This window comes from Rana temporaria, chromosome 3, assembly GCF_905171775.1.
Source record: "Rana temporaria chromosome 3, aRanTem1.1, whole genome shotgun sequence".
Classification (NCBI taxonomy): domain Eukaryota; kingdom Metazoa; phylum Chordata; class Amphibia; order Anura; family Ranidae; genus Rana; species Rana temporaria.
In genome coordinates, this window is record NC_053491.1 from 99,300,182 (window position 1) to 99,323,503 (window position 23,322).

General features: G+C 43.0%; 1 protein-coding gene across 7 annotated transcripts in view; it reads right to left on the reverse strand.

The window, feature by feature from the left end:
- Nucleotides 1-23,322, reverse strand: part of HERC1 (HECT and RLD domain containing E3 ubiquitin protein ligase family member 1) — a 232,131-nt gene that overhangs the window by 100,802 nt on the left and 108,007 nt on the right. For all 7 annotated transcript variants that reach the window (XM_040343076.1, XM_040343077.1, XM_040343079.1 and 4 more), the window contains exons 25-33: nt 16,171-16,291; nt 14,578-14,626; nt 7,141-7,403; nt 3,580-3,798; nt 3,381-3,501; nt 2,877-3,114; nt 1,524-1,693; nt 1,246-1,401; nt 972-1,078 (exon numbers count right to left, since the gene is read on the reverse strand). In XM_040343076.1, coding sequence (XP_040199010.1) covers nt 972-1,078; nt 1,246-1,401; nt 1,524-1,693; nt 2,877-3,114; nt 3,381-3,501; nt 3,580-3,798; nt 7,141-7,403; nt 14,578-14,626; nt 16,171-16,291 — 1,444 coding nt within the window. The remainder of the gene's footprint in view (nt 1-971; nt 1,079-1,245; nt 1,402-1,523; nt 1,694-2,876; nt 3,115-3,380; nt 3,502-3,579; nt 3,799-7,140; nt 7,404-14,577; nt 14,627-16,170; nt 16,292-23,322) is intronic.

Sequence of the window (23,322 nt, forward strand, 5' to 3'; positions counted from 1 at the left end):
TTAAGAGGTAAAAAGGTGAAAATGGAAATTCCATTGGTTTCTGCCACACTCCACAAGAAGCCATTCGAATCTGCTCGAGTTGCAAGCAGCAAAAAGGTAAATGTTTAGTCTTTTTTCTAAGGACGTCAGGAGAACATATTAAAAAACAACATGAACCTGTAGCTGCACTGTAACTTCCTCCGAAAGGCATTAAAGTGGCTGTAAACCCAATTCACAAAGTTTGAGCTGGGCACATATCTGCAGTATTTTGTTATCCCTCTTCAAAAAGAGAAGTCCAGTAAATCTCTCCTGACCCGTTCCTCTGTTATCAGACTTGTGACAAATTCTCTGACACTTCAGATAAAAGCAGCCTGACATTTCTGTCAGGGGAGGTTGCTAAAATAGATTAGCAGGGAGCTGGCCCTGTTACAAAACACCTCCGAGAGTCTCTGCCTATGATGAGAGAGGGTGTGTGTGTGCCTTTCCTCCAATCAGGAATTTTAGCTATCCTGTCTGTAGACCCAGACATCACACTCGGTGTTAAACAGGAAGAGAACATTTCCTAACACGATCTGAACTTTCTAAACAGTATATAAATGCAAAACCTATGTAGGGAGATGTGGTTCATCTCTGTGCATCATCTGAGGCTGTTCACTTCACTGGGTGTATGAAGGGTTTACATCCACGTTAAGGCAAGACCGAAGAACTAATGTCTGATGGGTGAGATACAGCCCATGGGTGAAGAGCATATTTTTCCTCATCATCTAATCTCCAATAGGCAGGGCATGAACACCATGTTCCAACTTTTAACTTTGTCTTACATGGGCAAGGAATAAGTGTTTCTTTAATAAAATGGGTTGAAAAGGGGAAAAAATAAAAAGAATTGGCCGCAAAAAAACATTTAATTTGTTGGCAAAGTGACCCCCGTTGTGTTCAGCATTTTAAATGTTATTACAGTCTCAATAAAATAATCATAAATCTAAGTATCACACCTGTGCCATCTGGTCATCTTCCACGCTAGATTCACATGCAGGTAATACAGCTTCCAGAACATGCAGGGCGAGGAGTCTGGTTCTGAGATTCCCTACAAGTGGAACACCTGTGCAAGGACATCAGTCGTCATAAAATTTACAAATTACTTCAATCCCAATAGAATTTTAAATCTTCAAATGACCAGTTTTTTGGAACTAGCCAACATCATTAGAATCTACTAGCTTCACATGCACAAGCTGATCTGGTGTAAAGACTACAATAAGATGAGATTACCCGAGCTGCACTTTTGAGAGGCAATATTCAGCAACACCTCTGTCCATTTGGGAGATGCCATCTTTGACTGGATAGCCTTGGAAGACACCACTCTGCGAAGGAAGACCAAAAAGTCGCCAAGATGAAGTTCAGCTGTGCGCTGTTTCCTAAGGCTAGCTGTAAAGATAAATAAAAATACATTTAGATGGTGTGAGGTCACTTCTCACAGAATACGGCACACCTGGAATTATGCATCTCATTTAGACAATAGGAAGCATTTTTTATTTTGTTAATCATACCTCTTTGGTCTTTTCTTTCACCTTCTCCAGCAAGATCGGCCTTCTCGTCTTCTTCCTCTTCTCCAAATAATGGCATAACCCCAGCCTGAGACAAAAGGTTTTTTAGCTGGCTACAAAGCAGGTCAAGCAATGACTGGACCACTTTAGGGCTTAATTTATCCGCATATGTCCTAAATAAAAAATAAAAACAGAATGTTCACAATAAGCTGCAAAATAAATGTTACATACTTAAAAACCTACAAAAACAGGGATTATGCGTGTTGAACATTTAAAAAAAAAAAAAAAAAAAAAAAAACACATATACAAAAGTGTACTTATTTTATTTTTGCTATAAGCTTGGACATGTTTATCATGTTATGTTAATCATAATATGAGGTGATCCACAGTATAAAAAGTGAGAAATCCACCCCTCCCCCGCATAACACATCCTGGTAATATACAATGAACTGTGAATCACTTCATATTATGATAAACATAACATAACATATGATAAACATGTCCAAGCTAGATATGCAAATAACCTGTTACTCAAAGCAAGGAGAGAGGAAAGGACTTTATATTTAGACAGGGTTTTATCTGGAAGTCTGTTAATTTTCACTGAACAATAAAAGAGGATTGCTCAGAGCTGGATTAACTCTGTTTGGCAAGACTGGGCACAGATGATAGGACATCTTATACTCTACATTGTGACATAAAAAAAAAAATATGGGGTTTACATGCACTTTAAGATGAAAAACCTTTTGTGCGTAGCAGCCACCTTAGCACCCCCTAATTACTTACCTGAGCCCCATATCTTTCCAGCGATGTCCACAAATGTCTAAGCCATCTGGGACACGCCTCCTAAATGGCTGAGGAACATTAACGGCGCCATAGGCTCCTGCGGCTGTCAGTCAGTCAGCCAATAAGGGGAGAGAGGGGGTCAAGGCTCCGTGTCTGAATGGACACACGGAGCTGTGACTTAGCTTGGGTGCCCCCATAGGAAGCTGCTGACTGTGGTGGCAATCGATAGGAGGGAGGGGCCAGGAGCAGAAAACAGGGACCCAAAAAGAGAAGGATCCGGGCTGCTTTATGTAAAACCACTGCACAAAGCAGGTAAGTATAACATGTTTGTTATTAAAAAAAAAAACTTTGCAGTCGCTTAAGTTAAGCAAGTTAATATTGTGTGCGCCTAATGTGCACTGAGAGGTCTTAAAATAAAGTCTATTAAAGTCTAGAAGAGCAAGTACTACATAAGTGCTGTTAAATTTGTGGCTGACAAGAATAATTATTATTATTATTTTTTTTTTTTTATATAACACTGTTCACTAAAATATAAGAAGGAAAAAAAGAATATTGCCATTTTTTGATACTCACCCTGTAGTAATTGCCAGGATCTGTAGCAGTCGGGTACTGGCTACTTTTAGAGCAGTGCTTAGCTGGGACACCCCAGACTTGGGCAACAGCTGAAGAGGTTGTCCCAACATAGTCTCAGTGCCACATAACTGGGAAAGAACACTAAGCAGACCAGTAGAAATCGCTAGAGACACATCCACAGGCTGGTATCGCACACTAAGGGCAAAGACGGTTACTAATAGCAGACGCTGCTGTGCCTCTAAAGAAAAAGAAGAAAGAAAATATTTATTGCAGAATTGAAACCAACAAAGGCTACTCAATTAGTAATGTCACCAGCAAATTAAGAATTTATTAACCGCAAAGAAAAAAAAACGTCTCCAAACATGGATACACAGAAGAACGCTTACTGGGGTGCATTTAAAAAAAAAAAAAAAAAAAAAAAAAAAAGAAGAATGGGGCATGGAATTCTCCCCCCTCTCTGAACTGCGGAGTGTTAAATTCCAGAGAAGAGGTTCATGTACTCACCCACATGGTGCTTGTTGGCCTGCAGAGCTCGGTCTAGGGTGGCAGAGAGTTGCTGGTAGATTTTGTGCACTGCTTTTTGGATCTCATTCTGAATATTCCTCTTTGAGGCACGTATTCCGTCCTAATAATAAAATTTAAGCATTTATCTCTTGTTATCAAAACGTACAAAAACCATTGTGCTTTTTTTCTCTGGTTTTACCTGATAATGATGCAGATGGACACATTCACCTTTGGAGCCTGTATGACCCACTGTGCCCAGCCCAAAGCATCCAGCAAGAAACTGCAGTCTAACAGAAGTGAGGAGGGAAGAAGACTGAAAAGTGGCAGATGACTGTCGGCTGCCTAGGGCTGGAGCATTTCCCTTCTCCTCCATTCCAGACAACAGGACAAGGATTTGGTGCAAAGCTTCCAAACGCAGCTAAAAAGGAAAACCAAAAGCACCGTCTTTTAGAAAAATACATAAGAGAATTATTACACAATGCTGATCTCTTATCAATGTTTGTTGAAGTGGAACTCCGGGCACAGAGGTTTTTGAAAGTTCAGAGGCGTAAAGAATTACTCAAATGCTGCATTTGGCGGGAAAAAGGTCCCGACCCTTTTCAAAAATGCAAAGGCACATAAATACATTGATGTGAACGTACATACGGTGCCCTCTTCCACACTAAAAGAACTATGCACCTCTTACCAGAAAAGCTGGATCCCAGATCATAGGGATCCAACACGCTTGTTTTGATTTAAGCCAGCTGAGGTGTTCCTCTCCTGAGATCTTCCCATTCTGGTAAGAGGCTCATAGTCCTTGTGTGGGAGAGGAGCACTGTATGGAGCACTGATATTTTATGAATCCACTGAAAGATCACCTTATGGACACTTTTTTTACTGGATTTTTTCCTATGATAGTTCTTAAGTGTGGACGAATATTTAGCACTGCAATATTTTTTTAGGTTGCACGCCAATTTGTTTTTTTATTAATTCAAGGTAAGTATTTTGATTTGCATAAGTTGCAGCACCTTCACATATGCTTAAATTGTTTCTTAGCGAGCGCAAGATATATAAATTATATACAAAACAAAATTACTCAGCTCAGCTTTTAAGTTATTGTAAAGTTAAAGTTTTTTTTTTTTCTTTTAATATAACAAAACGTCATACTTTTCTCCTTTGTGCAATGGTTTTGCACAAAGCAGCTCCGATCCTTATTTTCTGAGGTCTCCTGACGGCGCTCTGGGCTCCTCCTACGTGCGCCACTATAGGAAGCAGCTTCCCATGGTGGGCTTGATCCTGAGCCGCGCTCCGACTCAAAATCCCCCACGCCATCATCACAGAATTTATTGACAGCAGCAGGAGCCAATAGCTCTCACTGTGTCCAGTCCACTGGGAGCAGCACAACACTGGATTGAGATCGGGCTCAGGTAAGTATTTGGAGGGGGAAGCAAACAGCAGGATTTTTACCTTAATGTAGGGAATGCATTAAAGTAAAAAACCTTCAGCCTTTACAACCACGTTAATAAAATGTCTGGATTACTTCACAGTAATTTTAAATCAATACTTTTCTTTTTGCCAAATAACACAGCTCCTACTGTACTTTCAGCCCGCTCTGGATATGAGAGGTATTGTCTCAGAGACTGCAGAACTAGTTCTGTTAATGGAAGAAGGGGAGAGAGGAGAGAAATAAACGGAACACATGGCATTCTGTATACAGCCAAGGGCAAAAGGGTTGGGGGGGGTGTTGCAGAAAAATTACAGTGGTGCTGCAAGTCTTTAAGACTAGCAGCTTTCATATCCGGAGCTGGCTGAAAGAACAGCAGAAGCTGTAATATTCATCGAATACTATTTTAATATTAAATGACTAAAATGTGGTCTGCCCATTGATTACCCTTGAGCGGAGGTACCATTTCTTTACACACAATCTACAAAAAAAAAAACTCGGGAGTTCCACTTTAACATTCATATACCTTGTTCTGTATATAATTTGTAATTATATATGTTTATGAGGGCAGTTATATTCGCAGATTAAATATGCAGACTCTGCTCCCTGCAGTACTGCACAATAGCGGAGCTTTCACAATGAAAACAATGCAATATCTACAAAGCAAAATTCTATCTACACTGTTATGGTGATCTGGGGGATGTTCAATGTTTAGGATACGTTTAAATAACCTACTCCTGATCAATACTTCTCCATATTTTTGTCCCGGACCTGTTTGAAGAGCTCATTTGTCTTCGTGTTGCTTGCTTAGTAATGTTGCAGACTCAGGGGCTTGTTCAAAACCGATGTATTGTATTTATAGCATCATTATGCGACAGATCATGTGACACTTTGATTGCACATTGCATTGTGGGGACCTTATGCATTTATCCAATTCTGGGACTTTGGAAGTAAATTGATTTGACCACATTTTAATTTAGGGGGTTCACAGAAAAGGGAGTCGAATACTTATGCACTTAAAGAGGGGGTTCACCCTATAATTTTTTTTTTCCTAGCATTAAATTAAGCATAGTAGCGCGAGCTACAGTATGCTATTTTTTTTGCCCCGTACTCACTGTGTAATACTATAGTAAAGATTACGACTCCCCGCGGGGAATGGGCGTTCCTATCCAAAGGGAAGATGATTGACGGCCGGTTCTGGCGCATCACGCTTCTCCGGAAATAGCCGAAATAGGACTTGGCTCTTCACGGCGCCTGCGCATAGTCTGTGCGCAGGCACCGTATAGCGCCGTGAAGAGCCAAGACCTACTCCGGCTATCTTCGGGGAGCGTGACGTGTCATAGCCGGCCATCAATCGTCTTCCCTCTGGATAGGAACACCCATTCCCCGCGGGGAGTCGGAATCTTAACTATAGGATTACACAGTGAGTACGGGGCAAAATAAATAAAGGCATACTGTAGCTCGCGCTACTATGCTTAATTTAATGCTAGAATGTTGTTATTGTGGGTGAACCACCGCTTTAAGATTATTTTTTCCTAATTATGTCGCAATAAAAAATATTTTGCTCCCTTAACCAATAGAAGTCCCTGATTAATCAGGTATTACTAATTATATATATATATATATATATATATATATATATATATATATATATATATATTACACACGCATACACATATATATATATATATATATACATACATATACACACACACACACACATATACATACACACACACACACACACACACACACTTATGAAGCAAGGGGGTGCCCGCGTACATTTGATAAAATATGGGGCCCTTAGACAAAACTTGCCTTAGGATTTCCTCTTGTTTAAATACAGGGGAGGAAACTCTCCCATACTTTAGATATGGACTACTAGCTTTTCTTTTTCTGTTAGCAATATGAAGTGAGGTAGTTACACTACACTAGTAGGTGAACTGGTTATTTAAGTTTTGTTTGGTTTTATGTTATACGACATGATTGTACTTTTTTCAGAATGTGGAATATTTTTGACTAATTGCTAAATAGTTTTTTCTGTGTCCTAATTATACATGTTATTGCTAAAATTGCGTTTGACAAAAAAAAAAAAAAGTAAAAAAAAATAATATATATAAAAAAATGTTTTATCATTTATTGTCATTTTCAGCAACACAATTTTACACAGAAAAAACGATTCAGCAATTAGTCAAAAATGTTCCACACACTGTTCACACCCACCTTGTGTGTGGACACCTACACACAAGGAGGGTGAATACTTTTGCAAACGCTGTATATTTTTATCTTAGAATACACTGTACCTAGAAAGTATTATAGGTTTTTAATAAAAAATACCTCAGCACGTTGTTGTTGCTGTTCCATTGCAATGACACAGGCCTGGGGAGAGCTAGACATGCCTTCTTCGGGCTCTTTAAATCCAGGAGCATTACCCACATCCCCACTTACGAAGCTCAGAATATTCTCTATTAGCGCATGTATACCAAGTGTTTTACCACTTTCTGAATCTGGATCAAAGGCATAATTGGAACCGCACAACCAATCCCGACTGTGTTTTAGGCGGGCCCAGGAATCACTCGCAGGAGGCTCCGATGGGGACACTGTCGAGAAAGCAGAGGACATTCAGGGGGGCAGAATGCTATAGCACGGATATCATTTTTTTCCTATAAAGCCATAATGTTAAGTGAGTATGCTTTAAGTATAATGATGTAGAGTATGTCTATGGGTAAGTTGGCCTAAGTGACACTAAAAAATTCTACCAGGTCTCAAATTTAACTGCAGAAAAAAAATCAAAGGCAATGAAACAAGTTACATGATATATGGATTAGTTTTCCAATTTTAACAATTAATAGTACATACTCATCATTATTACATGGCACTCTCACTTACTGCAGATAATAATATGAAATTAACTGCTCAGCTATTTCAGCACTGATGTTTTCCAGGCATGTGCCTATGAAGCAGATGATAAAATGGATGTCCTTTGTTGCAGGCCAAAGCATAGTGAGCTCATACAATGAAAACATTAATCTGTATGAAAGACAATAGCCAGCTGGAAAGAAGCAAGTAGACAAGGAGAAAAAGGGGAACGTGCCATTGAGTACTTGCTTGGCGATCTTCTTTTTCCTGGGGCTCAAGAGGCCATGAGGGGACAAGTGGACTAATAGCCAGACATCAGCAGAGAAAACGAAAGGATTTTAAAATGGAGACACAAAGAGGAAAGGGAAGGGAAGTTGGGCTTACTCCTAACAGATGCTTATCTTGTGATGCATACATGTTTTATTTTTGTACTTACTGAAAAATCCATTTCCTCGGGAAACCAAATTCAGAAACAGTCAGGTTATACAGCTGCCTACATGAGGACTGGATGTGAACAAAATAATTGTGGGCCAGCCAATAATAACCCCTCCAAATCCTATCGAGCTTTAGTTTTGCTTTAAAATAGTACCAAGTGCATAATCAAACACTGATGTGTGGGATTAGGGGTTGACACCTCATCCCTTTAAAACCAAACACATTAAATTACACAGGTTCTGGTGCTGATTAAACTCACTTGGTGCCTTATCTGCATTAAATTAGCCTCAAAACCTGTGCAATTCATGTGTTTGGGTTTAAAAGGGATGAGGTGCCAACCCTAGGTGGGATCTCAGTCCCTCAATAGACTCAAGGATTTTAGGGCAATCCCATTTTCTTTCTCGCACAATCAGGCACAAAAGAGGACTAGGACATCCAAAAGCAGTCCAATAGAGGAGTGGGCAAAACAAGAAAGCAATAACGGGCCCACAAAAAAAAAAACAGCAGAACTGGGAACGGTCTGAAGGACCTTATGCTTGAAGCTGACAGACGTGGCCCAAACATCCACTTAGTAAAACGTAAAAAAACATGTGAAGAGGAGGCCAGATGACAGTCTTGCAAATCTGGGGAACAGGCGCTTAAAGTGGAAAAAGCCTAAAGCCTCGTACACACGTACGGGTTTCCCGTATGACTTTACCGCCAGGAAACCTGAGGGGAAAAATCGAGAACCTGCTCGGTAACTTTTTCCCCCTACACAGGACTGGGTTTCCCGACAGGAAAACTGCCATGAGAGCTTTGGTCGGGAATCCCGGCCATGTGTATGCTCCATCGCAGTGTTTCCCATAGGAAAACTGCTGGGTTAAAAAAACTGTTAGGAGTCCCGGCGGGGAAAAAAATAAAATAAAAAGAGAGCTGGTTCTCTTTTTTTTTTTTTTTCGGCAGTTTTCCTGTCGGGAAAACTGCGATGGAGCATACACACGGCCGGTTTCCCCAGCCAAAAGCTCTCATGCCATTTTTCCCGAAAGGAAAACCGGTCGTGTGTATTATCTAGAGTGCGCATGACAGGAAAGAGCAGAACCCTAGCCTAACACCACGTTTCTTGCGGCTGGTCCCATCAAATTGCTTTACTAACAGATGCTCCCTGCTGGGAGCGCTGTATAAATTGTATGCAATATCAGCCAAGTACAGTATACAGCACTGTGTACAGGAACTTCCCACCCCCCCTCCCGGAGCAAAATTGAGGCAAACTGCGCACTGCTCAGCCATTCACCAGAAGCCCTATATGTCTTTAGTGAACAGGGTTTCCTCCGATTTTCTGAGGTGGAGCTTGTGACGTCATCTGCCCGCCTCTTCAACTCAGCCAATCAGAGGAAGCTTTGTGTTTGTTGATTAAATACAAGGCTTTCTGTGAACGGCTGAGCAGAACTCAGCCAGACTCAATCTTGGAGAAAGATGGAAAATCCCTGTACAGCTGCAGAAACACAACGTATACTGTATGTAGCTGATGTTATATACAGCTTATACAACGTTCCCAAAGGGCGCATCTGTTAGTCAAGCAAAAGGTTTGCTTGGGCCACTGGTTCAAATTAACTCTTTCTCTTGCCGTAGGCAGGTCCTGAGGGGTTTCCTTAATGCTGAATGGTGGGAAAGATATTGCAGATTGCACGCATGTGGCACTTCACCCAACTTATAACGTCAGAACTCAAACCCTCAGCATTAACGTGTCCAGTAGTGCTAGTAACAAGGTAGCACCCACTGCTTGACCTGAATGGCCTATTTATTGAGTATTTAGTGACAGGATAATGCCAAGGCTATGGAAAACATTCTGTGGCCAACTTAACCAATACAGGCGGATCACAATGCAGAGCCCGGTGCCCAAAAGGTCACATCCCATGTTGGCCCCACATGTCTAATCTAGAGCAGTCCAAGTACATTCTTTGAAGCAAAACTGAGAAAACATTGATCCAGATAGCTGCATATAGCCGCTCACTAGTGATGTAGCAGGAATCTCTACTGAAGAAAGAAAACGTTGCCAACAAAAAGCTAGATATTTTTCCACTTTCTCTTTCAAATATTCATCCTCGTAGGATACTAGCAAATAACAGAGGCATTCCAAGAGTAGGAAGGGTTATGCTTGGCTGCCCCACATATTAATGTTTGCCATTGTCCAATTCTCCTGTAGGAAACAGTATATCCCAACAGTCTCTGAATTCTTATGTCCCACAACAGACAAGAAAGAAATGTAATTTTGCTTGCATACCATTTTTGTTGTCCTTCAAGTGATAATAAAGTATTTTTTTTCCTTAAAAATAACAAACATGTTATACTTACCTGCTCTGTGTAGTGGTTTTGCAAAGAGCAGCCCCGATCCTCCTCTTCTCGGGTCCCTCGCTGGCTCCTTTGGCCCCTCCCTCCTGTTGGGTGCCCCCACAGCAAGTAAATTGATATGGGGGCACCTGAGCCGAGGCGCAGCTCCCTGTGTCCATTCAGACATGCAGCCGCGGTTCGACCCCGCCCCCTCTCTCCTGATTGGCTAACCGACTTTGACTGACAGTAGTGGGAGCCATTGGTGCCACCGATGTGTCTCAGCCAATCAAGCATTCGTCCACATCTCTGGATTGAGACGGGGCTCAGGTAAGTATTAGGGGGGGGCTGCTGCACACTGAAGGTTTTTTATCTTAATGCATAGAGTGCAGTAAGAATAAAAAAAAATCTGCCTTTAGAATCACTAAGTGTAATGTCAGAGTATGATCCAGGGGTAAGCACACAGCCACCTATCAAACAGTAAGATCTGACAGGGAGCTGTGGACAAACATAGGCAAAAAAAGTCAATGAAAAATGAATACACTCCTGCAACACTACGAGAGAGAGAAGCTGCCACGTCTCCTTACCCGCTTTGTACACCTGCAAACTCACAAAACAAGAAGCACAAAGTTCATCAGATGCTCTGCCTGTAGCTGAGGTCTTAGGCAAACAATATACTTTCTTTAAAGCGGGGGTTCACCCTTAGAGGGCACTTTTCCCCCTTCGCTTCCTGCTCGTTATTACTAGGGGAATCGGCAATTTATTTTAAAATATGTGCAGTACTTACCCGTTTACGAGACGCATCCTCTCCGTCGCTTCCGGGTATGGGCTTCGGGAATGGGCGGTCCTTCTTGATTGACAGGTTTCCGAGAGGCTTCCGACGGTCGCATCCATCGCGTCACGATTTTCCGAAAGAAGCCGAACGTCGGTGCGCAGGCGCAGTATAGAGCCGTACCGACGTTCGGCTTCTTTCGGCCACGAGTGACGCGATGGATGCGACCGTCGGAAGCCTCTCGGAAGAATGTCACTCAAGAAGGAACGCCCGCTCCCGAAGACCCATACCCGGAAGCGACGGAAGAAGATGCAGCTCGAAAACGGGTAAGTACTGCACCTATTTTAATATAAATAGCCGATTCCCCTAGACCGAACGAGCAGGAAGCTAAGGGGAGATTTTTTTTTTTTTTTTTAATGGGTGAACTCCCGCTTTAAATAGAACCTGTCACAAACATGGGCAATCAACAGAGGATATGATAACAGAAGCAGAAGTCAGAAAAAGAGAAAAACACACACACACACACACACACACACACACACACACACACACACACACACACACGAAGATCTATGCAAATTCTGCCTATTCCTGTAAATAAGCAAGATTGGCCCTGCTAGTAACTTTAGATCTGGATGAGCCAACCCTGCAAATGTGCACCATGTGCCTTTCTGACCTGCCCAGGTTTGTGGTAGGTTTACTTTAATAAAAACTCCTACTCTACACCAGATGTCCATTTTGACTGGTTTTACCTAAAGGACAATAGTTTAAAAAAAAAACATGTTTTATATAAATGATTTTGCATTTAAAGGCTTATCAGATCTGAATTAATTTATTATCAATAATACAGATATTTCCCTACAATAACCAACTTCCTCTTATAGAAGTACAGCCCTGGCCAAGAATGACACAAATATAACATTTTCACAAAGTGTCCTGCCTCAGTTTCCATGATGGCAATCTGCATATACTCCAGAATGTTATGAAGAGTGATCAGATGAACTGCAACTAATTGCAAAGTCCCTCTTTGCCATGAAAATTAACTTAGGACCATCTGACATCAGGTCAGGGATCATCTTGTTAACACAGGTGTCAGTGATGATGAGGACAAGGCTGGAAATCCCTCTGTAATGCTGACTGAGTTCAAATAAAAGACTGAAATCTTTAAAAAAGGAGGGTGGTGCTTAAAATCATTGCTATTCCTCTGGGAACCATGGTTACATGCAAGGAAACACGTGCAGTCATTACTGTGCACAAGAGGGGATTCACAGGCAAGGATATTGCTGCTACCAAGATTGCAAACCCAAATCAACCATTTATCGGATCATCAAGAACTTTAAGGAGAGAGGTTCAATTGTTGCGAAGAAGGCTTCAGGGCGCCCAAGAAAGTCCAGCAAGCACCAGGACTGTCTCCTACAGCTGATTCAACTGTGGGAAAAGGGTACCACCAGTGCAGAGCTTGTTTAGGATTGGCAGCAGGAAGGTGCGAGTGAAGAAAGAAAGGATCTGTTGCTCCAGGTGTATATGATAACCCCATTTGAATCTGGTAGGAGAGCTAGTCCTGGCCCGCCTACGTAGAATACTTAGAAAAAAGAAGAATGGCTGCACATCCAGAGGTTCCAAAATGCCTTTATTGGAAGTCACCATGATGACACCAGAATTCAGTGACGTAGACGCGTTTCACACATACAACTTGTGCTTAATCATTAGGAAGGTGTGAATGTAACTATTATACTTCGCCAAGTGAGGCGAAGACTTTTGGAGGATGGCCTGGTGTCAAGAAAGGTAGCAAAAAAGCCACTGCTCTCCAGGAAAAATTAGGGACAGACTGATATTCTGCAAAAGGTACTGGGATTGGACTGAGGACTGGGGTAAAGTAATTTTCTCTGATGAATCCCCATTTCGATTATTTGGGGCATCTGGAAAAAACCTTGCCTGGAGAAGAAAAGGTGAGCGCTACCATCAGTCATGTGTCATGACAACAGTAAAGCATCACAAGACCATTCATGTGTGGGGTTGCTTCTCAAACAATTTTGCCCAAGAACACAGCCATGAATAAAGAATAGTACAAAAACAACTTCTCCTAACCATTCAAGAACAGCATGATGAAGAACCTTGCCATAAGGCAAAAGTGACAAGTGGCTTGGGGAACAAAACATCGGCATTTTGGGTGCATGGCCAGGAAGCTCCCCAGACCTTAATCCCATTGAGAACTTGTAGTCAATCCTCAGGAGGCGGGTGGGGAAAATAAATAAATAAAATAAAAAAACACAATTCCTGACAAACTCCAAGCATTGATTATGCATGAATGGGCTGCCATCAGTCAGGATGTGGCCCAGAGGTTGATTGACAGCATGCCAGGGCAAATTGCAGGTCTTGAAAAGAGTCAACACTGCAAATATTGACTCTTTGCATAAACTTAAAGCGGGGGTTCACCCTATGAACGGAATTTTTTTTTTTTTTTTTTCTACTACCATAAAATCAGGCATTGTAGCGCGAGCTACAGTATGCCTGTCCCGATTTTTTTACCCCCGTACTCACCTTGTAATCGTTCATCGAAGATACCGGGGAATGGGCGTGCCTATGGAGACGGAGGATGATTGACGGCCGGCTCTGGCGCGTCACGCTTCTCCGGAAATAGCCGAAATAGGCTTGGCTCTTCACGGCGCCTGCGCATAGCCTGTGCGCAGGCGCCGTGAAGAGCCGAGACCTACTCCGGCTGTCTTCGGGGAGAGTGACGTGCCAGGGCCGGCCGTCAATCATCCTCCCTCTCCATAGGCACGCCCATTCCCCGCGGGAGCCGAAATCTACGATGTCCAATTACAAGGTGAGTCCGGGGTTAAAAAAATCGGGACAGGCATACTGTAGCTCGCGCTACAATGCCTGTCTCGATGGTAAAATCATGTGGGTGAGGGTGAACTACCGCTTTAATGCAATTGTCAATAAAAGCCATTGACACTTATGAAATGCTTGAGATTGTACTTCAGTATACCATAGTAACATCTGACAAAAAGATCGTAACATCTGACAAAAAGATCTAAACACTAAAGCAGCAGACTTTGTGAAAATTAATATTTGTGTCATATTTGTACACTATTAAAAGATTGGCGGGCCTTTTGAATGACACTTTAACCCCTTTCTGCCTACCCTGGCGCCCCTTTAAACAGTTCAAAATACTGCAAAGGCATATTACTGTAGCACGTTATGCCTTTGCCTTGAAAAAAAGGAAAAAAAAAAAGTGCACCGCTTTAAAGGGTCCTATCTATTTTCAAACACATTTGTAAAACATACTTCTTAGATCAGGAAAATAAATGCAGCCATTACAGCCATCACTGACTATCGGGTATAAACAGAGAAATGTACAATACCATTGTACACAGGGCTACAAATTAAATATGGCTCACCTCTTTTCCTGTGAGATGCAAGGTCTGAGTCTGTGTTCTGTCTTCCACTCTAAAAGATATTTTACAAAGTTCTAAATTATACTATTTAGAAAAGTTTTACAGAATATTAATATATAAAAACAGTTAAGCTAAAATAAAGGATCCAAGTCCTTGCTGTAAAAAATGTATATATTAATAATGTGAGTATAATTATTATTATAATACTGTATTATTTTGATGACAAATATGTATTTTTTTGTTTGTACAGAAAAGGTTTCAAATCGTAAGCATCCTAGATTCTACCACATGTGTACTGTGATCCTGCAATTACAATAATAAAAATAAAAACTTGTGAATTTCTGTTTGAATGGTCCCTAGTGGACGTATTGCACTCTTTGTTGACTCCATTTGACCCATTTTTAAATGATTAAAAGAAGGACAGGTGCATGCAAAAAAAAAAAAAAGGAAGATAATTCACATGCATTGATCTGCTTTTACTGCATGTATGTTTAAAAAAAAGGTAGGTGGAAAGTTTTATTTTTACTTCCCTACCAACACCTACAAAGATTTTCAACTTTGATCAGTGTTCGTTTAAAAAAAAAAAAAAAAAGTAACCCTGTAGATAAAAGTACATATTTTATTCTAGAATTTGTCCTTAAAAATAAACTAAAAATTATGATTCTGATACAAAGAATTACAAAGTTATTTACAAAATGAATAAAGGCTTTTTTCCCCAGTTTTGCAACACGTAACCAAACCAACGTGAAAAAAAGAAGAAAAAAATAAAAAGTTTAAAATATTATTAGCTAGAAAAATAGGAATAAAAAAATAAAAAAAATAGTCAAGCATGAAAAAAAAAAAAACAATAGCTTATGAGAGAAAGGGAAGTAAAAGTTAATTTGGGGCAGATTAAGGTAAATAAAAGGGGGTTTAAATAGGAACACATTTTATTTAATCACTTCAATACTGGCCACTTTCACCCCCTTCCTGCCCAGGCCAATTTTCAGCGCTGTCGCACTTTGAACTGAAATTGCGTGGTCATGCAACACTGTAGCCATATTAAAATCTTTGCATTTTTTCCCCCACAAATGGAGCTTTTTATTTGGTGTCATTTAATCAATACAGTTTTTTTTTTTGCTAAACAAATAAAAAAAAGGACAAAAACACGAAGAAGAAAAAAGCTGTAAATGCTGTTGCACTGAATTGCTGGCTCATTTAGGGGAGTGGCAACAGGCCAGACGGCATACTGCGCACGGTCTACTTCGATAAAGTATTTTTGGTCGTGTGTCACCCCCAAGGTCAGGAAACGTTAAAAGAAAAAAAACAAAAAAAAAAAACAACCTGCATGCATCTCCCAACTCTTGAAGAGCAGGCGTCTTTGCTAAAACAGTTTGCAAACTAGTTGTATAAAATGAGACTTGAAGTAGCTCCCCGCAAACAAATACTCAGCATTTCTGGTGTAACATTCAGTTTCCAGGCCTGGGGTAAACTACTCCAGAAAATAAATCTCCAAGAGTGACTGATTTCAAACAAATTGTGGGGAAAAAGTGCATGCTTTACGCTTTCTATAAGAAAAAGAAAAAAACAGGAAATGGCTTTGAAAGCACTACTCACCAGGGCATACCCCTCTTCATCAGATTCAGGCTGGGAAAGATCAGACTCACTCCTGGACTTAATAAGTTTGTAACTAGGATGTGAATGGACCGACTTCCTTTCTGCTGTAAGGCTTTCACTTCTGTATTGAACAGATAAAGGGAGACATTTAAATAGGAAAGATGGTTAGGATCTTTTCATGCAAACATGCAGTCTCGTCCATCTTGTTAGTTATTTAGACAGATCCAGACTGAGCCAGTGTAGGTCTATGAGCAGGCAGATGTAAACAGATGTATGCGTTTACATTTACTTGCATCCAAGTCCCATTTTCCTTTTTTTGCGGTCATAAAGGGATGTAAATGGATGTCTATTTATGTTCGTTCCATTTACATGCATTTTTGGGCAATAAAGGGATTTTTAATACAGCTTACCTGTAAAATCCTTTTCTTGGAGTACATCACGGGACACAGAGCAGCATATTCATTACTATGTGGGTTATATGGAGTACCTTCAGGTGATGGACACTGGCAATCTCAAACAGGAAGTGCCCCTCCCTATATAACCCCCTCCCATAGGAGGAGTACCTCAGTTTTGTAGCAAGCAGTATGCCTCCCAAAATGGTCCCCACAAGAGGGGTGGGAGCTCTGTGTCCCGTGATGTACTCCAAGAAAAGGATTTTACAGGTAAGCTGTATTAAAAATCCCTTTTTCTTTCTCGTACATCACGGGACACAGAGCAGCATATTCATTACTATGTGGGATGTCCTAAAGCAATGCTTTACTGAGGGGAGGGAGAAATCTTCCCAAGACACAAGGATTTAATTCAGAGATACTCTCAAATAATAATAAATCCAACTTAGTTGAGAAAATTAAACTTAAACTTAAATTTTAACTCAAGGGTGTCCCCGATTCTGAGGGTCTTAAATCGCAGCCCGCAGCACTGCCTGCCCAAAGGCTGTATCTGTATTCCTTCTTACGTCCAACTGGTAAAATTTTGTAAACGTGTGGACTGAAGACCAGGTTGCCGCCTTGCATACTTGAGCCATAGAGATCTGATGGTGTGCTGCCCAGGAGGCGCCCATGGCCCTGGTAGAATGGGCCTTTACTGACAACGGAGGAGGCAACCTCTTCAAGCCGTAGGCCTGAATAATTAACTGTTTAATCCATCTCGAAATGGTGGATTTTGCAGCTGCCTGCCCCTTCTTGGGCCCATCTGGCAAAATGAATAACACATCTGTTTTCCGAATCTTCTCTGTAGCTTTAAGATAGGCCTTCATGGCCCTGACAATATCCAAGGTATGCAGCAACCCTTCCTTTCTGGAAGTGGGCTTTGGAAAAAAGGATGGTAATACCAAATCCTGGTTCAGGTGAAAACTGGATATAACCTTTGGTAAAAAGGAAGGATGAGGACGGAGAACCACCTTGTCCTTATGCAGAATAAGATATGGCTCCTTACAAGATAAGGCTGCCAACTCTGACACTCTTCTGGCGGAAACTATGGCGACCAGAAATACCAACTTCCTTGTTAGTAAAACCAAAGGAACTTCAGCCAACGGCTCAAAGGGTTGTTTCTGTAGAGTTGACAGAACAAGATTCAAGTCCCACGGACAAAGTGGTGACTTAACCGGAGGATTAATACGCAAGACCCCCTGAATGAAGGTCTTAACCAGCGAGTGGGTGGCCAGCGGCCTCTGAAACCACACTGACAAAGCTGAAATCTGTCCCTTGATTGTGCTTAATGCCAATCCTTTATCCACTCCTAGCTGGAGAAAACTTAATACTCTATCAATGGTATATTTGCGGGAAAGCCATTTCTTGGACTCGCACCAGCCTACATAGGCCCTCCAAACCCTGTAATAAATTACTCTGGAGACTGGCTTTCTAGCCTTAATCAGGGTAGAGATTACTTGTCTAGATAGACCTCTACCCCTAAGAATCAGGGATTCAGCCGCCAGGCCGTCAAATTTAGACGCCGTAATGCAGGGTGGAGGATCGGGCCTTGTGAGAGTAGGTCTGGTCGTAGAGGAAGCGTCCAAGGGTCTCCCACTGACATCTTTAGGATTAGTGAGTACCATGCCCTTCTGGGCCATGCTGGAGCTATCAGAATGACTGGCTTGTGCTCCACCCTGATCCTGCGCAACAGGCGGGGTAGTAACTGGAGCGGAGGGAAGGCATATAGAAGATTGAACTGATGCCAAGGGTAAACTAACGCATCGGTCCCGCAGGCCATAGGGTCCCGAGTCCGGGACATGAACCTGTCTAGTTTCTTGTTGAGCCTTGATGCCATGATATCCACGTCCGGCATTCCCCACTTCTGGCAAATTATCTGAAATATTTGCGGATGCAGAGACCATTCCCCTGGCGACAGAGTCTGACGACTCAAGAAGTCCGCCTGCAGGTTGTCCACCCCGGGAATGAATATTGCCGATATGCAGGGCACATGATTCTCTGCCCATAGGAAAATTAAGCTCACTTCTCTCTGAGCTGCTTGACTCTTGGTTCCCCCTTGGTGATTTATATATGCCACCGCCGTGGCATTGTCTGACTGTATCCTCACCGGGAACCCCTGTAATTTGGAGGTCCAAGCCCTGAGGGCTAGCCGAGCAGCTCTGAGCTCCAAGATATTGATGGGCAATTGACTCTCCTCCTGTGCCCACGTACCTTGGTGAGTGCACCCATCCAAGATCGCTCCCCAGCCCTTCAGGCTGGCATCTGTGGTCACTATCTTCCATGTCACGGGGCTGAAAGATTTTCCCTTCAGTAGATTCTGAGGGTCTAACCACCAACACAGACTCTGCCGGACTCTTGATGAGAGTGGCAACGGAAATTCCAAGGCCTGTGGCCTCTTGCTCCATGCTGACAGAATGGCTGCCTGCAGGACACGAGTGTGACTTTGAGCGTATGGCACCGCTTCGAAGGTGGCCACTAGCTTGCCTAGTAATCGCATGCATAGGCGAATCGTTGGTTCTCTCTTGCTTAGAACCAGATGTATCAATTCTTTGATAGCCTCGACCTTTATTCGAGGCAGGAACACCCTTTGTTGTTCCGTGTCTAATGACATGCCGAGATATTCCAACCTCTTTGTGGGTTGGAAAGCTGATTTTTCTCGGTTTAGGACCCAACCGAACCTCTCTAGGTATCGAACCGTGAGAGCCACTGCTCGCTCCAGGCCAGGAGATGAATGATCTATGATTAGAAGGTCGTCCAGGTATGCTAGGACAATGATCCCCTGGATTCTTAGGTTGGCTAGAATTGGAGCTAGGACCTTGGTGAATACTCGAGGAGCCGTAGCCAACCCGAAAGGGAGTGCCACAAATTGAAAATGACGCCGAGCCACTGTGAAGCGTAGAAACCTTTGATGTGGCTGAAAAATTGGCACATGAAGGTAAGCATCCTTTATGTCTATGGAGGCCAGAAAGTCGTCTTTCTGAAGTGCGGCGGCTGCCGATCGCACGGATTCCATCCGGAACGAGCGTACTTTTAAGTACGCATTTAATCCCTTTAAGTCCAAGATTGGCCTGACATCGCCGTTGGGTTTTGGGATGATGAACAGATTGGAGTAGAACCCTAGCCCCTGTTCCTGGGCTGGTACCTCTACTATCACGCCTTGGTAAAGCAAATGATTTAATGCCGCCATTAAGGCGGCCTTCTTTGTCGGCTCGACTGGCACTCTCGACTCCTGATAATGAGGTGGAGGGATTCTTAGAAATTCTAATTTGTAGCCTGTGGCCACGGAAGACCGGACCCACTTGTCGGGAATGTCGGTCTCCCAAATTTCTGAAAAAAGACGCAGCCTTCCCCCCACCTTCGTGGGTGGGGGCGTCCCTTCATGAGGCAGACTTAGGGGCTGTCTTTGCTGGTTTACGATACCACTGCTTCTTGCCTCCAAAGGCTTGTCCTGGTGGTTTATTGTTAAAGTATGATCTCGCAGGAGGCCGTCGATACTGCCTGGAATTGGCGGGCCCCTGAGCAGGGGGAAGCTGCCGTTTGAACGCAGGTCCCCGGACCTTCTTTTTTACTGGTAGAAGTGTACTTTTGCCACTTGAAATAGTCTGAATGTATTTATCCAGATCTTCTCCGAAGAGTCGTTCTCCATGGAAGGGAAACCCTGCCAGGAGCTTTTTGCATGGGGGCTCAGCCTCCCAGTTCTTTAACCATAAGAGCCTTCTCATATGTACTAAAAATAGTGACAGACGAGACGCTTGCTGGATGGAATCCCTTATAGCATCCACCGCGAAGCACATGGCTCTAGGAATATCAGATAATTCTTCCGCCTGTTGGGCCGGAATAACCTTAAGCATTTGTCTTGTCTGGTCTGTTAGTGCCTGACAAACTCCAATAGCAGCCACCGCTGGCTGTATTACTGCACCCGCCGTAGTAAAGGATGCTTTTAAAAGCGTCTCCAAACGCTTATCAACCAGTTCTTTAAACACTTGTATGTTTTCTACCGGGCAAGTCAAGGACTTATTTACACAGGAGATGGCGGCATCCACCACTGGGAGAGTCCACTTTTTGGCAAATTTTTCTTCCATAGGATAGACGACGGAAAATTTTTTAGGTGGTAAAAAGATTCTGTCTGGTCGTGCCCAATCCTGGAAGATTACTTCCTCTAAAAGAGGATGGACTGGAAAAACAGCGCTACTGCGAGGCGTTTTCAAAGAGCCTAAAGATGATACGGCCGGACCCTGAGGTTCCGGCAAAGGCAAATTAAACGCCAAGTGGACCATGTCTGTCAGAGAATGAACCCAGAAGCTTTCCGCTTGGGAGGCCGAGCAAGGCTCTTCATTAGCCGAACCCTCAACCTCTGAACCAATTTGGTCCCGGTCCAAATGATCCTCCTGCAACTCAAATCCCCCCGGGGAGAGAACCTCAGCATCTGAGGGTCCACACTCAGGCGACGGAGACCTAGTCCGCTTTTTACCCGGTGTAGATTTGGCTATCATAGCCGCCAATCTTTTCTCTAGCCCCTCCAAGGAGGCGGCTAGCATACTCTCTGTGATAAACACAGGGTTGGGTGGATCTGATGTAGCCTCAGCACCAGATCTCCCTAATGGCTTAACCAAGGTGCCCAATGGTGTAATAACCTGTGGGGAAAGTACCGGCATAGGCCGATCTGAACCGTCAGAATCTGAGGGGGGGCCCCTTTCTTTTGTACCCCCTGATCCTGAACCTTTGGAAGCCATGGTACAATACCGAGGTACCCCTGCTTACAACCCTTGATGGTTGTAGCTAGGAGAAAGAAATAGTACGGTTTTAGGGAACGGTATTAACAATTAACGTCCAAAAACCAAAACGGGAAGACCAGTATGTTTCCTATATTTTTTTTTTTTTTTTTTCAAAAACCTTTTTTTTTTTTTTTTTTTTATGAAAACATGCTGTCTTCCCTCAAAAAATTGCAAGTATCCATCTGCTGTATAAGGAATTTTTTAGGCTAGTAACCACACAGCTAGTTCTGTTCACCAGAACTGCAATACTTCCTTGCGCCACTGGGTGCCCTCAGCCGCACTGCAGCCGCTCTGCGTCCTCCTCCTTCAAGCTCAGCAAGCAACTGAGCTACACAGCATAGAGGAAGGGCCGCCCCTTCCTTTTATGAGACTAGATGTCCCGCCCCTCTTTCTCCACAACGGCGCGAATCATCACCCTGCGCCTATATTACAGGGCGCGCGCCCGCGCGCGCGCCCGTGTTGCGGAGGATGGGGCCACGCCGGAAGCGTCTGACATGCTGGAGGAGGACACCGCACGGCACCCAGACAGGTAAGGCCTCAGGTGAGTCACTGACCCCCCAGTCCTGGGAAAGCATAGCTAACACACAGCTCCTTTCCCAACCCAGCGCCCAGCAGACAATTTACAATGCAACACATATCTTTAGGAAGATCACACATGGGAGCCCATACATAGACCATCCTGTCTCTTTGATAGACATAGTGGCCCAAAAACTGCCAATGCAAGAGCATACTCAGGCACATCCCCCAAAGATCTCCCTAGAGAGCCTGCCGACGAACCAAGTCCCGCAGGCCCCCCCTTTCTTACCTGCTCCATGCCGCAGGACTTTGCATAGCAAGCGGTCCAATCTTCCCCCATCTCCGTGGGTGGCGTACTAGACCTTCAGGCCCTGGGGTCCTAAAAGGAACCCACTGTCCTGGGCCCATATAGCACCCTGGCAAACAGGTTACCTTAGGTACCGCAGAGGTTCTAAGTCCTGGGCCCAGGGTCCAGCTCTCTAAAAAGAGAAGCATTATGGGCAAAACCCCACGGTTTGGGGCCCGGGTACTGTCCACTTTGGCTCTGAGGCACCTTGGACAGATCCGGTTAGCCTGCCTTGATCCCAAGGATGTAGGAGACAAGCTATTCCATGACCAACACCTAAGACACTGGCGAAAAAACTGAGGTACTCCTCCTATGGGAGGGGGTTATATAGGGAGGGGCACTTCCTGTTTGAGATTGCCAGTGTCCATCACCTGAAGGTACTCCATATAACCCACATAGTAATGAATATGCTGCTCTGTGTCCCGTGATGTACGAGAAAGAAACAACATTTTTGTTACTAAAGTTTTTTTTACGAATGTGAAAAATGAATGTATACTGCTTTAAACTGAATTGAAGTCAGATGTACAAACTGATTTAAAATAATTCAGTTTTCATGCATTTTTTTATCCGTTATTGTAACAGAACTGTTGATGCTGATGAGAAAAGACTATTTAGTGTTAAGCAGAGGTAGAGACCAAAATCAAAGTGCCACTAGTATTAGCATTTAAGTCTAATGCTGCGTACACATGGTAGTTTTTCGGCATGAAAAAAAAACGAAATTTTTCAGCATGTCCAAAAAACGAAGTTTTTCCAACTTCATCATTAAAAACGATGTTGCCCACACACCATCGTTTTTGAAAAATGATGAACAAAGCGTGGTGACGTACAACGGCATTCTGAAGGGGAAGTTCTATTCACCTTTGGGCTTCTTTTAGCCGATTCCTTGTTAGTAAAAGACGATTCGCGCTTTGTCTGTTACAGCATGATGAATCTGCTTACTCCATTATGAATGGTAGTTTTACCTGAACGAGCGCTTCCATCTCATAACTCGCTTCTGGGCATGCGCGGACAATCATTTTTTACAACCCGAAAAACGACATTTCAGAAGCCGAAAAACCATGTGAAGCCCACATACGATGATTTTAAA